General features: G+C 38.4%; 1 protein-coding gene across 1 annotated transcript in view; it reads left to right on the plus strand.

The window, feature by feature from the left end:
* HMCN1 (hemicentin 1) overlaps window positions 1-17,416 on the plus strand; it is a 297,578-nt gene that overhangs the window by 35,884 nt on the left and 244,278 nt on the right. The window contains exons 3-6 of the mRNA XM_053693857.1: window positions 4,064-4,222; window positions 15,359-15,481; window positions 15,819-15,990; window positions 17,145-17,251. Of these exons, the coding sequence (XP_053549832.1) occupies window positions 4,064-4,222; window positions 15,359-15,481; window positions 15,819-15,990; window positions 17,145-17,251 (561 nt within the window). The remainder of the gene's footprint in view (window positions 1-4,063; window positions 4,223-15,358; window positions 15,482-15,818; window positions 15,991-17,144; window positions 17,252-17,416) is intronic.

Here is a 17,416-nt window from a genome sequence, read left to right on the forward strand (position 1 = left end):
GACAGGCTGACTTAGGTACACACACTGCATAGACAGGCTGACTTAGGTACATACACTGCATAGACAGGCTGACTTAGGTACACACACTGCATAGACAGGCTGACTTAGGTATACACACAGGCTGACTTAGGTACATACACTGCATAGACAGGCTGACTTAGGTACACACACAGGCTGACTTAGGTACACACACAGGCTGACGTAGGTACACACACTGTATAGACAGGCTGACTTAGGTACACACACAGGCTGACGTAGGTACATACACTGCATAGACAGGCTGACTTAGGTACACACACTGCATAGACTGGCTGACGTAGGTACACACACTGCATAGACAGGCTGACTTAGGTACATACACTACATAGACAGGCTGACTTAGGTACACACACTGCATAGACAGGCTGACTTAGGTACATACACTGCATAGACAGGCTGACTTAGGTACACACACTGCATAGACAGGCTGACTTAGGTACACACACAGGCTGACTTAGGTACATACACAGGCTGACGTAGGTACACACACTGCATAGACAGGCTGACTTAGGTACACACACAGGCTGACTTAGGTACATACACTGCATACACAAGCTGACTTAGGTACACACACAGGCTGACTTAGGTACATACACTGCATAGACAGGCTGTCTTAAGGTACACACACAGGCTGACTTAGGTACATACACTGCATACACAAGCTGACTTAGGTACACACACTGCATACACAGTCTGACTTAGGTATACAAACTGATACACAGGCTGACTTAGGAACACACAATGAAACACAACAGGCTGACTTAGGTACACACACTCATACACACAGGCTGACTTAGGAACACACAATGGTACACAGCAGGCTGGCTTAGGTACACACAATGAAACACAACAGGCTGACTTAGGAACACAGAATCATACACACAGGCTGACTTAGGAACACACCATGATACACACATAGGCTGACTTAGGAACACACACTGCATACACAGACTGACTTAGGTATACAATCTGATACACAGGCTGACTTAGGAACACACAATGATACACAACAGGCTGACTTAGGTACACACACTCATACACACAGGCTTACTTAGGAACACACAATGATACTGCATACACAGACTGACTTAGGCACACACACTTCATACACAGGCTGACTTAGGTACACACAATGATACACAGGCTGACTTAGGTACACACACTGCATGCACAACAGGCTGACTTAGGAACACACAATCATGCACACAGGCTGACTTAGGAACACACCATGATACACACATATGCTGACTTAGGAACACACACTGCATACACAACCTGACTTAGGCACACACACTTCATACACAGGCTGAATTAGGTACACAAACTGCATACACAGGCTGACTTAGGTACACACACTGCATGCACAGGCTGACTTAGGTACACACACTGCATACACAGGCAGACTTAGGTACACACACTGCATACACAACAGGCTGACTTATGTACACACACTGCATACACAGGCTGACTTAGGTATACACACTGATACACAGGCTGACTTAGGAACACACAATGATACACAACAGGCTGACTTAGGTACACACACTCATACACACAGGCTGACTTAGGAACACACAATGATACACAACAGGCTGACTTAGGTATACACAATGAAACACAACAGGCTGACTTTCTAACACACAATCATACACACAGGCTGACTTAGGAATATACCATGATACACACATAGGCTGACTTAGGAACACACACTGCATACACAACCTGACTTAGGCACACACACGTCATACACAGGCTGAATTAGGTACACAAACTGCATACACAGGCTGACTTAGGTACACACACTGCATGCACAGGCTGACTTAGGTACACACACTGCATACACAGGCAGACTTAGGTACACACACTGCATACACAACAGGCTGACTTAGGTACACACACTCACACACACAGGCTGACTTAGGTACACAAAGATAATACACAAGCTGACTTAGGTACACACAATGATACACAACAGGCTGACTTAGGTACACACAATCATACACACAGGCTGACTTAGGAACACACAATGATACACAACAGGCTGATTTAGGTACACACACTGCATGCACAACAGGCTGACTTAGGAACACACAATCATGAACACAGGCTGACTTAGGAACACACCATGATACACACATAGGCTGACTTAGGAACACACACTGCATACACAGGCTGACTTAGGTATACACGCTGAATACACAGGGTGATTTAGGTACACACACTGCATACACAGGCTGACTTAGGAACACACACTTCATACACAGGCTGACTTAGGTACACACACTGCATACACAGGCTGACTTAGGTACACACAATGATACACAGGCTGACTTAGGTACACACACTGCATGCACAACAGGCTGACTTAGGAACACACAATCATGCACACAGGCTGACTTAGGAACACACCATGATACACACATATGCTGACTTAGGAACACACACTGCATACACAGGCTGACTTAGGTATACACACTGATGCACAGACTGACTTAGGTACACAAACTGCATACACAGGCTGACTTATGTATACACACTGAATACACAGGGTGATTTAGGTGCACACACTGCATAGACAGGCTGACTTAGGTACACACACAGGCTGACTTAGGTACATACACTGCATACACAGGCTGACTTAGGTACACACACTGCATACACAGTCTGACTTAGGTATACAAACTGATACACAGGCTGACAGGAACACACAATGATACACAACAGGCTGACTTAGGTATACAAACTGATACACAGGCTGACTTAGGAACACACAATGATACACAACAGGCTGACTTAGGTACACACAATGATACACAACAGGCTTTGTGTACCTAAGTCAGCCTGTGTATGCAGTGTGTGTACCTAAGTCAGCCTGCATACACAGGCTGACTTAGGTATATACACTGAATACACAGGGTGATTTAGGTACACACACTGCATACACAGGCTGACTTAGGAACACACACTGCATACACAGGCTGACTTAGGTATACACACTTCATACGCAAGCTGAATTAGGTACACACACTGCATACACAGACTGACTTAGGTACACACAATGATACACAGGCTGACTTAGGTACACACAATGATACACAACAGGCTGACTTAGGTACACACAATCATACACACAGGCTGACTTAGGAACACACAATGATACACAACAGGCTGACTTAGGTACACACACTGCATGCACAACAGGCTGACTTAGGAACACACAATCATGAAAACAGGCTGACTTAGGAACACACCATGATACACACATATGCTGACTTAGGAACAGACACTGCATACACAGGCTGACTTAGGTATACACACTGAATACACAGGGTGATTTAGGTACACACACTGCATACACAGGCTGACTTAGGAACACACACTGCATACACAGGCTGACTTAGGTATACACACTGAATACACAGGGTGATTTAGGTACACACACTGCATACACAGGCTGACTTAGGAACACACACTGCATACACAGGCTGACTTAGGTATACACACTGAATACACAGGGTGATTAAGGTACACACACTGCATACACAGGCTGACTTAGGAACACACACTGCATACACAGGCTGACTTAGGTATACACACTGAATGCACAGAGTGATTTAGGTACACACACTACATACACAGGCTGGCTTAGGAACACACACTGCAGACACAGGCTGACTTAGGTATACACACTGATACACAGGCTGACTTAGGTACACACACTGCATACACAGGCTGACTTAGGTACATGCAATGATACACAGGCTGACGTAGGTACACACAATGATACACAACAGGCTGACTTAGGTACACAAAATGATACACAACAGGCTGACTTATGTACGCACAATGAAACACAACAGGCTGACTTAGGCACACACAATCATACACACAGGCTGACAGGAACACACACTAATACACACATAGCAGATTGACATGCCCACTACTTATACATTGTCATAATTATAACTGTACTTGAATTCTGTTTATGAATAAATAATTTACATTTGTGTTTTTAACTCTACAGGGCGGTGGGGATTGCCCAGAAATGAGCGTTGGTGCTATTAAAATTGCTTTAGAAATCTCACTCCCAGGATCATTTATTTATGTTTTTACTGATGCAAGATCCAAGGATTATCAACTAACCAATGATGTGCTACAGCTGATACAACAGAAACAGTCACAAGTAAGAAAAACACACAGAAATAACACAAAAAATGTTTTTAGGATCTGTTCATCCCAGTAATACAGTGATACAATACTCCCGATGATACAGTGATATGTCACTCCCAATGATACAGTGATACGTCACTCCCAATGATACAGAAATACGTCACTCCCAATGATACAGGGATACGTCACTCCCAATGATATAGTGATACGTCACTCCCAATGATACAGGGATACGTCACTCCCAATGATACAGGGATATGCCACTCCCAATGACACAGGGATACATAACTCCCAATGATACAGGGATACGTCACTCCCAATGATACAGGGATATGTCCCGCCCGATGATACAGGGATACGTCACTCCCAATGATACAGGGATACGTCCCTCCCGATGATACAGGGATATGTCACTCCCAATGATACAGGGATACGTCACTCCCAATGATACAGAGATACGTCACTCCCAATGATACAGGGATACGTCACTCCCAATGATACAGGGATATGCCACTCCCAATGACACAGGGATACATAACTCCCAATGATACAGGGATACGTCACTCCCAATGATACAGGGTTACGTCCCGCCCGATGATACAGGGATACGTCACTCCCAATGATATAGGGATACGTCCCTCCCGATGATACAGGGATATGTCACTTCCAATGATACAGGGATACGTCACTCCCAATGATACAGAGATACGTCACTCCCAATGATACAGGGATATGTCACTCCCAATGATACAGAGATACATCACTGCCAATGATACATCACTCCCAATGATACAGAGATACGTCACTCCCAATGATACAGGGATACGTCACTCCCAATGATACAGAGATACGTCACTCCCAATGATACAGAGATACGTCACCCCCAATGATACAGAGATTTGTCACCCCCAATGATACGTCACTCACAGTGACACAGGAATACGTCACTCCCAATGATACAGGGATACGTCCCTCCCAATGATACACAGATACGTCACTCCCAATGATACAGAGATACGTCACTCCTAATGATACAGGGATACATCACTCCCAATGATACAGGGATATGTCACTCCCAATGATACAGTGATATGTCACTCCCAATGACACAGAGATACATCACTCCCAATGATACAGAGATATGTCACTCCCACAATTATACAGTGATATGTCACTCCCAATTATACAGGGATACGTCACTACCAATGATACAGAAATATGTCACTCCTAATGATACTGGGATACGTCACTCCCAATGATACAGAAATATGTCACTCCTAATGATACTGGGATACGTCACTCCCAATGATACAGAAATATGTCACTCCTAATGATACTGGGATACGTCACTCCCAATGATACTGGGATACGTTACTCCCAATGATACAGTCATATGTCACTCCCAATGACGTGTCTGATTAAAGGCTGTGTTTCACCCTGCTGATGGTATGTGCTAGCCTGTGCTTCCAGCCCTGGAGCAAACCAGTCATTAGCTGTACTGACTGCCACAAAAGCTTAAAAGAAGCTGCACCCACTGCTCTGCATACAGCGTCTGTTAAGCCTAGTCGAAAAGAACAACAGCATCTAAAAAGCTTTTCTTTCAGTCACTGGTGGCACTGGTAGCACCTGGCAGGGTACAATCAAAGCCTTTATCAGCTACACCAGATCCCATTTGATTTTAAAGATTTGCAAAAATGTGCAGCAGAATCTAAGCAGAAGAGCCGGATGAGAAGCACTGGAAGCTGCATTATTACCCTGAGGATTTAGGTTGGACCGCACAGCAATAATGTAACTAATAATCAGTTTGGTTAGAAGATTTTGCCCTGGTCTGTGTCTGCTGTCCCCAAACCCTCCACTGCTGATAATGCTGAACGGCAGCAAAAGAAATCTGGTCTGCTAACTCCTAACATCTGCACTTAGATATGTCACTTGTCATCAGTTGTCACTGCAGGATCCCATGCTCACTACTGTCATGACATCATCCCCTCAGCGCTACTGGTCTCTTAGAGGTGCCCAAGCAAGTGCTAATGTCAGGGACCGTTGGTGACATCATTACTTCAAAGCTATATCCAATTACTATATCCCATCATAGTCAGATTTTGACCTACGACAAATAGGCCGGTGCCTAATGCAGTAAATTGAGGGGTATTAATTATATAAGATTAGACCCTCCTACTCCTGAATACTCCAAATATTGTATTTATTAATTTTATTACAAATCAATGATCTCTGTATGTTTAGTGGGGATACATGACTTCTCCATGTGTCCCTGACCTCTGGCTGTGAAAAATATCAGATAAAAGTATTAGTCACTGTTTTCAGGGGCAGCAGATTTTTCAGTGCCTAGGGGAGCACAAAAACTAAATATACCTCTAGTTTACTTATTTTCCTGCACCCAACCAGTGGGTTATTGATACGTCTCAGGAGTGTCCTCCAGTAATGTTGGTGTATTTATCAGCAGCAGTTGCCACCAACGTGTTATGATTATGAATATTAATAATTATAGCAGTATCAAATTATTGTCAGCAATATTTCCAATTAATATAGTAGAATCTTATCAGTACACTTCAGTGAAATATCAAATCTCTGTAGTGTACTCCAAAATAATACTATTGAGATGTCAATACATTTGACAGAATTATTCTAAAAAATTATATTTAATCTCAATTTAAAATATTCCTAAATTCTGACCAACATTAATTATATTTATGTATTAAAATATAAAGCTGGCTATAGAGATATTTAGATTAATCACTATTCAATTAAATCGTCTGTTACCTCAATATTATGGACACAATATTTCTATAAATTAACTCAAAATTAATTGCTTATTAAATATCACACATGAATTATACTATAACAATTTATATATAGCCAGAAAGTTTAACCAATTCAGTATATATAGCTTATTTAACAACGTTTGCCCTCCCCTATGTCCAAATCTCACAATGAAATCTTAGCTTAACTCCCACAGTCTAATGAAATTTTCAAGGAATACTATATTACCCAAAATAGTCTTATAATACTTTAAATAATTAACCAGAGATTTTTACACAAATTTATCAGCTCAACATATACCAATTAATATAGCATTAAATAATTCCAACTTAGCCACAATTGTAAACGCAATTTCTTAAATATATCACAGTAACTCAGTCGAATTTATAAATATTAGTGCCTGACCCTTTTCTCAATAATAATTGACTTAGCGCTAGTATATTTAATATATGAAATACACTGGTCTATTTAATACTAGCGTTGCAACTATAAAGTAACCCCCATGGTTGAATATCTCTGGTTGTAATTCTCTCACTGAACACCAGGGGCAACATTTAACTGGAATGTAGCTTTGTTTGCAAAATCTTAACTGTATTTCAACTATATATATGTTTTATAGCAATGTATATTTAATACATTTATAATTGTCTAGCTTTAATAAACTGTTTGTTCAGTATATGGCCCATCTAATATAATTTATCATGTATTTTTGAGACTAAACATGGGTATATCTCTAGTACCATATTCATAATTATTTGATCTTATTAGAATCATAGCATTTAATATTCTGGTATTGTCAGGATAGGTAAAGTCCAGAGTTAGACCCAAATGCTAGAATGAGGTTAATAACACCCTAGCACAGTGAGTATATACCAGGACCTGACCCTGCGACAGCTGTAGTATAATATATACTCACAGTAATAGACTGGAAGATGGCACAGCAGGGTCAGGAGAAGAAACTTCGTGTAGAAAGGGTTAATCAATAGAGTAATCAGGCAAGCAATGTCCAGCAACGTGTAATCAGGCAGGTAATGGTTAACCAATAGAATAGTCAGGCAAGCAATATCCAGTAACATGTAATCAGGCAGATAGGGTTAACCAATAGAGTAGTCAGGTAAGCAGTGTCCAGCAACGTGCTATCAGGCAGGTAGGGGTTAACCCAGTGGAGGCTCCTCCATTTGAGCACAATCGCACGTGCCCCCCTCAGAAGCCCAGAAGAAGCCCAGAAGATAGAAAGAAAAAACAGAAGAAAAAAAATATAATGTTTCCAATAGCCCCCTACTGTAAAAATTATATTTTTTTTTTGTCCCCCAAAAAATTCAAACAGTTTGTTTAAGAAGGAAAAAAATTTTTTTTTATTTTTTATTCTATCATTTATACACTAACCGCACGTGCGGTAGCTAGATATATGGCAGTGTGCTATGCGCATCTTAAATTTGCAGCCTGCGCAGCTCCCAGCCTCCCCATCCCTATACTTTGTGTATCGCACACTTCAGACTGTGCGATCTGTGGGAGGTGTTATTCACAGAGAAAGGCAGCAGCCAGTGACAAAGTAGAGCATCATCACGTGACTGTGAGTGATGACGCTTGGCTGAAGCTGTAACTTTTTTAAGGTGAGGGGCGGGAGCGCGCTCAAGTGTGCTGTGGAGAGCTGGGGGTATGAGCGCTCTGTCGGCAAATGCAGAAAGTGGAAGGAAGGAGGTAAGTCATGGCTGTGCTGTGGAATATGTGCTGCGTCCCCTTACTTGTTGTTGTTCTACTAAGTCTGTCTCTTCCTCCTACCTGACGGATCATTTCTGAGCCTGTCAGGGAAAGTGTTGTGATCATGTACTTAAATGTGGGACCCACCCGGTAAACACTTCACCCTTGACATTTGAATTACCAATACTTAATAGAAAAAAAGACTCCGTAACATGCTGAACACAATTTAACTCCCTGGCTGCCAGAAAGGACTGCAGTTTATTCCTAAGCAGTGTATTTCAGCCCTTTTTGGTAGCCATGGGGTTAAATTGTGAATCAGTGTTTTCCTATGCATGCTGCAGGGCAGGAGGTCATGAGGGAGAGGACAGCTCCAGTTTAAATTTACAACTCTGTCTTCTGCACGGCACTTGAAGCAGCAACTATGTGATAGAGGTCAGTCTGTGAGTTAGTTGCTAAAGTTTTATGCTCTAAAATACTTAATATACTGTATGTACTGTGGCACAAAGAAGGTTAGCTCAGCCTCAGCTCAGATTATTAATACACTACCACTGCTGTATGTTATGAACATTTAAATGAGCTGGACTGGAACTCAAGTTTAGAATAAGAAAAAGTCCCAAGAGTATTGTAAAAATAATATTACCATGCATGTGACTGTCCCTGCATATATAAGTGTATGTCTGCTTATATCTGTGTGTGCCTGTGTGCATGTGTTGGTGCCTATCTGTGTGTGTGTATCTCTGCATGAATGTATGTGTGTATCTCTGTGTATGTATAAGTTTGTGCATCTCTGTGTAACTATGTATGTATGTATGTGTGTATCTCTATGTATGTATGTCAGTGGATCCCCTTATAGTAGGTATAACAATGATACCTATATAAATTAAATGCCCCTTTACTTTAGTGTCAGACAGTGTGTGTATTAAACATTATTAAAAAGTGTATTCTGCTTGTCTCTGGGTGTATATATATATATACTGGGTACTTGAGTCCTGTCACTGGGGCAGTATAAGGACATATATATATATATATATATATATATATATATATATATATATATATATATATATATATATATTTATAAAGTCCTTATACTGCCCCAGTGACAGGACTCAAGTACCCAGTATATATATATATATATATATATATATATATATATATATATATATATATATATATATATATATATAGTAACTGCAGGGTGTATGTGTGTATGTGGTGCTCTTGTCTTTCAGGTTAGTTATGTACATACAACACACAGTAATACACATAACACACTGCCCTCACCTTGTACAAGAATGTGTTAAGGTAACTGGCATAGTGTGTGTGTGTGTATGTATGTATGTGTGTGTATGTATATATATATATATATATATATATATATATATATATATATATATATATATATATATATATATATATATACACATACACACACAATAAAATGGGCGGGGCCATCTGAGGGGCGGGGCTAGTGCTCCCCCATCTTCAAAAGTCACCAGCCGCCACTGGGTTAACCAATAGAGTAGTCAGGTAAGTAGTGTCCAGCAACGTGTTATCAGGCAGGTAGGGGTTAACCAATAGAGTAGTCCGGTAAGCAATATCCAGTAACGTGTAATCAGGCAGATAGGGGTTAACCAATAGAGTAGTCAGGTAAGCAGTGTCCAGCAACGTGTTATCAGGCAGGTAGGGGTTAACCAATAGAGTTGTCAGGTAAGCAGTGTCCAGCAACGTGTTATCAGGCAGGTAGGGGTTAACCAATAGAGTAGTCAGGTAAGCAGTGTCCAGCAACGTGTTATCAGGCAGGTAGGGGTTAACCAATAGAGTAGTCAGGTAAGCAGTGTCCAGCAACGATATCCGGTAGGTAGGGGATAAGGGTTCAGAATAAACAGGCACAGATTCAGGAATAAATTTGTACTCACAAAAGCCCACGAGTAAAACAAACAGGCACCGATGAGAGGAGACGCCGGAATAAGAAGGCCTCCTGACGTCATCGGAAGGGCCGACAGGAACAGGGTTGCTAGGCAACCAATGAAAGCGCTACCGCGCTGTAGAAAGAAGCGATCAGCAGCTGAGCGATCGCGACAGGTATTACATTGCATTGTTGAGCATATCTCTATATTCCATACATACCTGCAAGAAGAACTCTGTTGGAACTAATATTATGATATATATATATATATATATATATATAGCAATAAGAAACAAATTGCAGAGACTTTTTGCAGATCCAAAACTTGATTTATTTCAGTTTAAAAATAATCCATGAATACATGATCAAAAAACGGTATGTCTCACAACTCCAGCAAAACTTGTGAAAAGACTGCTGCTGACATGTTTCGCTGCTCACGGCGTAATCATAGCTACAGGTAAAATCCCTGCTCACCTGTTTAAGGTGGCTGGGAAAATCCAATTGGTTAAAATTTAATTGGCAAGTTTAAGCTGGAATAAATACTTAACCCCATGTGAACTGTGAACACTTTAAGAGGAAATATCTTTATGTTTATATTTCATTTCATTATATAGGTTTGTTTTTATTTTTACAAACTGCAATGGTAATTTAATTTTAAACCCTGATTAATGCAAAGCGAGTAATTCATATCAAATGGTCTAGTTATCCATTTGAAAAAAATATAAGCATTATAGGATACACCAAATTACCTAAAATAATAGGGGGGTGGGGATTATCAACCCAGTGTTCACACTTAACATGAGGTATGTATATGATGCCCATTATTACACAATGGGAATTCGTAACCACATAATTTCGGTGAAGCATATCACACAAATTTGGCTTATAAGAATAACTTAAAGCCATTCAAACTGGATGCAGATTTATACAAAAAGATGAAAATGAGTGGTATCTGAATTACAAAGACAAATGAGGAGGTATTATGAAAATTTTATAAATGTTTTATCTAAGATGTTAGTTATTCTAAAATTGCAATGGTTCGAGTGGGAAAAGCTAGAATGATAGACTCTTCCTAAATGGTAGACTTACTGTATTTTTGTATATTGATATTTAGTGTAGATATTACTCTTGTAATTTATAATTTTCCTTACATCAGGCCAATACAAAAGAGGGAGATGAATGACCACATGATTATTTCCAGAAATTAATTAGATCATATTCAGAGTTCAGACCCGAAGGTACTCGGGTCTGAAGTTTAAAGATCCAATACATCTCCCTCTTTTGTAGTAACCGATCACGATCACCCCCTCTAGGTGGACAACATACTCTTTCAATAGCCTGCCATCTAAGACTTTTAATGTCCTTATTGTGGCATTGTGAAAAGTGTTTCACCAGAGGTGTACTAGCTTCTCCTGCTTGAATGGTGGACAAATGGTTGCGAATGCGTACCTTTACTTCATTTGTTGTTAGACCTACATACTGTAGGTGACAGGAAATGCAGGTGAGTACATATACAACATAGGTTGAAGTACATTTCAGGCAACTAGTGATGGGAAAAGTTTCACCCGTAACTTCAGATTTAAAAATGTTAGATGCCAAAATGTACTCACATACCCGACATTTCTGTCTGCATTTGAACAGACCCTTATGGGTTAACCAAGCACTCGTCGGTCTGTTCAATTCAGGCAAGGATGAAGGTGATAATGCATTAGCCAAAGTCTTAGCTCTTCTATAGGAGCATCTTACACCAGCTCTGACACATGTCTCCAATTTGTCATCCGCAGAGAGAAACGCAAAATGTTTCTTAATTATCTTACATATTTCAGTGTATTGCGAACTATAATCGGTGACAAAGGTTACACCTTGGAAGGATGTGTCATGCTGGGAGATGTTTTTAAGTATCCCTCGACTAAGCTGTTCCTATTGAGCTTCTGAACTTCTTGTTGAGCTCTATGAACAACATGGTTAGAATATCCTCTTTTCTTTAATCGATTGCTGAGTTCAAACGATTGTTCCTGGTAAGTGTGATCTAAAGTGCAATTGCGTTTAACCCTTACAAATTGTCCCTTTGCAACAGCAAAAGGAACATGCTGGGGATGACAGCTGTGGGCATGTAGCAATGCATTGCCCGCTGTGGGCTTACGATAGATTCTACTAATGATTCTACCTTGTTCAGTACCCTCCAATGTGATATCCAGGAAGTTAGTGGTATTCTTACTTAACTCAGAAGTAAATTTAATACCAACATTGTTATTATTCAGAGAGTCAACAAATTCTGAGAATTCTGAGTCCCCGCCACACCAGATGAGGAGGAGGTCATCAATGTAACGTCCATAAAAATGGATCATATGTCTGTAGGAGTTACTATCTCCATAGATGTGGGACAGCTCCCACCAACCCATAAAAAGGTTGGCATAGGAGGGGGCAAACTTAGCCCCCATAGCTGTCCCACACCTCTGGAGATAGAACTCCCCCTCAAATTTGAAATAGTTATGGGTGAGCAGGAAACCCAGAACTCTCAGAATGTACTCTTGGAAGTTTTCACTAAAATCTGAATAATTTTTAAGAAAAAAAAATAAAAAAAATCTGAGCATCGTTATTATTGCTTATTTAATATAAAGATCTTTCATTTAATCATTTCACATGTCTTAATGATGTTTAAAATATGGACTCATATCTATGATTATATTAATAGGACAACTTATTAAATATGTATTAATTTCCAAACCTCATTGGGATCAGATTCTGAAATAAAGCAAATGCTGTTTATTTTGAAATACAGTCAAACATTTTAAATTCATTACAGATGCATATTCACTTCACTTCATATATAATATATTATATAAGCATTAGACACATCCCCCCAATCCATAAATATATATATTAGTTATACAATCTGAGCATAAATTAAATATTTGAAAATCAGACACAAGTTGTACTTTAAAATCTCAATTTTTATGCTTTCAATAGGGATGGGCGAATGTTTCACAACATTCGAAAAATGAAATTAATTTTAACACATTCGTTCATTCGAGTGGAATTTCGAATGTTTACATAACATTCTAACATTCAATTTTCGAATGTTCGGTTTCGAACTTTACGATTACATTCGAAAATATTTGTTTTGAAAAATTCGAATTTATATATTTGTCATAGTATTTCTAATGCTTTCTTTAAATGTAATATTCCAATTATGCAATATTCGAATTCGAAAAATTCAAATTTATATATTTGTAATAGTATTTCTAAAATGCTTTATTTAAATGTAATATTCAAATTATGCAATATTCGATCAAAATAGAAACATTCAAATTGATATATTTGTATCTATTATGTATTCATTTACTAGATTCCCTACCACATGAACTATTGAACTTCTGAATAGTATTTGTTAAATAGAATGTTAAATTGGAAATTTCGAATGTGGACATTCGATCAAATTATAAACATTCGAATTCGAAAGTGACATTCGAAAACTGTAAATAGCATACGATTATAGAATATTTACGAATATTCGTTTGTATCAACATTCGGATTTGTAATTTGAATTTCGGTAATAATATTCATTCTAACATTCGAATTTGGAAATTTACACATTCGCCCATCCCTAGCTTTCAACTTCCCCCAATTCCTCTTTACTAGAAGTCCTGGTTAGTGGATATCGGAACAGCAGGAGGCCTGAGTAAATATACTTTTTTTCTATGTAGTGTATCTTAATCAGTAAGGGGGGTGGTTTCATCCAATTTGAGGCCATTTACAAATGCTGTATCATTACAGATGACAACATTTTTATATCAGAGGATATATATATGAATTAACTATTAATCTGTATATTTTACAAAAGTCACTGACCTTTTACATGACAGGGTGATAGGACAAAGGGCTGGGGTATAAATATTTGTCCGTTAGCACTTTGTTAATCTAGGGAGACTATTTGTAAATGCCAATGGCACATTATGTGACTGCAGTGGCACTATGTGCATGACAATATACTCCATGATATCTTTGATAGATAAATAGATAAATACTGTATAGATAGATACTGTATAGATTGATAGGTGATAGATAGATAGAACAAAAAGTAGGCACAGCTTAGATTCCTAGACTTCAAAGAAACTGTAACTACAAGTGTACATTAATTCTTTTTTCATCAGCACAGTATATCTCTCAAAAGAAAACAACATATGACTGTACAATATGGTAGTTCTTTAATATAATAAAATCTTGGGGATTTTGAAACTCTCTCAATGACAGCCACCAATCACCAGTTAGCTCCCAGTAGTGCTTTTCAACAAAGGATACAAAGAGTAAAAAGTCAATTTGATAATAGAAGTAATTTGAAAAGTTATGTAAAACCACATGCTCTATCCGAATCATTAAAGTTACATTTTGACTTTACTGTCGCTTTTACTCTAACAAATCCACAAAACTGGAAAGGGGGCACAGAAAGGGCTTGCCAAGTCTAAATCAAATGAAATATCAGTATAATTCCAGCCTCCAAAATGTTCAAAGACCTTTATATCTTTAGTTTGGGTCCAAAAACATAGTACAACGTTTCAGGCCTGCAATAGGCCCTTAGTCATGTACATACATGACTAAGGGCCTATTGCAGGCCTGAAACGTTGTTCTATGCTTTTGGACCCAAACTAAATAAATAAAAGTCTTTTAACGTTTTGGAGGCTGGAATTATACTGATATTTCCTTTTACACTAACAACATTGAACAATTGGAAAACAAATGCCAATATTTCCTTTGTGTTAGGTAGTGTTTGTGCTTACTGGGGACTGTGACGATAGGAGCCATATTGGATACAAGGTGTACGAGGAAATTGCATCCACAAGCTCTGGTCAAGTGTTTCACCTGGACAAAAAGCAAGTTAATGAGGTAATCTCATTTTATTTGTATTTAACAAATATATAACTAACAGTACATGTGTGAGCAAACTATTTATTTAAATGCATTTCCTTTCCTTCCTCTGTGCTAGTGTTTCATAAACATACAAGTGTTATAAGTATTGCTGTTAATGTAGTCCTTAAAGGGATATTGTACTGAGAGCTTTCTGCCTTTCTTTAGTTTTTCTAACTCTAATGTGTAAACACATTTACTATCTGTCCAAGAATTTCTTCCCCAGCAGGACCCAAATCACTAAGTCTCAATATAAATAACAGCTGTTACTATTATTGCCTAATGTTTCAATAATACATCAATTTACTTTGTTTAGGTATTAAAATGGGTGGAAGAAGCAGTTCAGGCCTCAAAAGTTCATCTCACATCCACAGACCATCTGAGTGGTGCCGTAAATATCTGGGAGATCCCTTTTGATCCCAGCCTTAGAGAGATCACGGTGTCCTTGAGTGGACCATCTCCAGACATTGAGCTCTATGACCCACTAGGTAAGAATTGAAAGAAATACTGTAGACTAAAAGTATATTTATATATTCTTCATGTGAAAATTATGCCAGTGCAATGTCACCTTAATTTTGATGTTAATATCCCTTTAAATTATTAGTTATTAGCTAGTAGTTTATAACAGCAATTAAAGAGACAGTCAATACCTTAGTCATCTTAAAGTCTTACTGTAGATTGGGCTGCAAATAGCCTCCTGCACCCTTTCTATGTCATGCAGCAGGAACAGTACAAAAGTTATTTTAAAATTACTATTGTTTCTGGTCACTTTGAAATGGCTGCAAAGCTCCACCCACTGATGACATCACGATCTGGGCTGCATCTACGCACTCTGCTGAATAGCATTGACAGTCTGTTAAATCCAACTAGAGAGCCTTTTGTGATTGGATGCCATATGCAGCTCAGATCGTGATGTCATCAGTGGGCTGAGCTTGGCAGCCATTTCAAAATGGCCAGAAACAATATTCATTTTAAAATAACTTTTTTTACCGTTCCTGCTGCATGAAATATAAAAGTGTGCAGTGGGCTATTTGCAGCTTAATCTAAGGTAAGACTTTAGGATGACCAAGGTGTAGACTTTCCCTTTAAGTACTGTATATGTATATATGTTTTTAGGGACTAATCACCAATTTCCTGAGTTCTCCTTACATATATCACTTTAACCCAGGCAATAGGATTTTTTCCATGTAAAATATTTTTGAATGCATAATATCACTAGTTCGCTATCAAAATTGCAAAAGGTCTGCAAACATTTTTTTTTTTAAGTTTTAAAAACTTACTTTATTAATAATTCTTTAAAAACTACACATTGAGCTAAAAAAAACTACTTGAAAATGCTGGTGAATATATTTACATTACGTAAAGTTTGTGCACTGCTCTAAGCAATTACTGTGTAGTATGTAGCCAGTTCAGGCAATTTGCAGCACACTAAGGTTACAGAATTTGACTTCCAATCTTTCTAGGAACAGCCATCATTTTTTACAGTAGTAGCCAAGTATTTTAACAGCATAAGAATCCAATGTAAATAATAACTGTATATTGTTATATTTTTATTTAATTATACTTTAATTTAATATCTCTTTAAGTTATTTGACTCTTAAAATAAATACACTGCTTCAACAGTCTTTTACTCCACTTGCAGGGAAACAGATAAAGACAGATACAGGTCTGAATGAATTGCTAAACATACAGAATTCTGCCAAAGTCTTAAATATAAAAGAACCAGTTCCTGGGATGTGGAAAATAAAGGTAATATTATTATTATTCTACTTAATCCCTTATAGCGTTCGTAGAAATGTATAGATTATTTATAGTTTATTTTGTGATTAGCAAATCTACAGTTCTCTATAATAGTTAAAGTTGGAAAGTGAAATGTAATATGTGTGTTGTTGGTATAAGTCAATTTAATAAATA

Source organism: Bombina bombina, chromosome 10, assembly GCF_027579735.1.
Source record: "Bombina bombina isolate aBomBom1 chromosome 10, aBomBom1.pri, whole genome shotgun sequence".
NCBI lineage: Eukaryota > Metazoa > Chordata > Amphibia > Anura > Bombinatoridae > Bombina > Bombina bombina.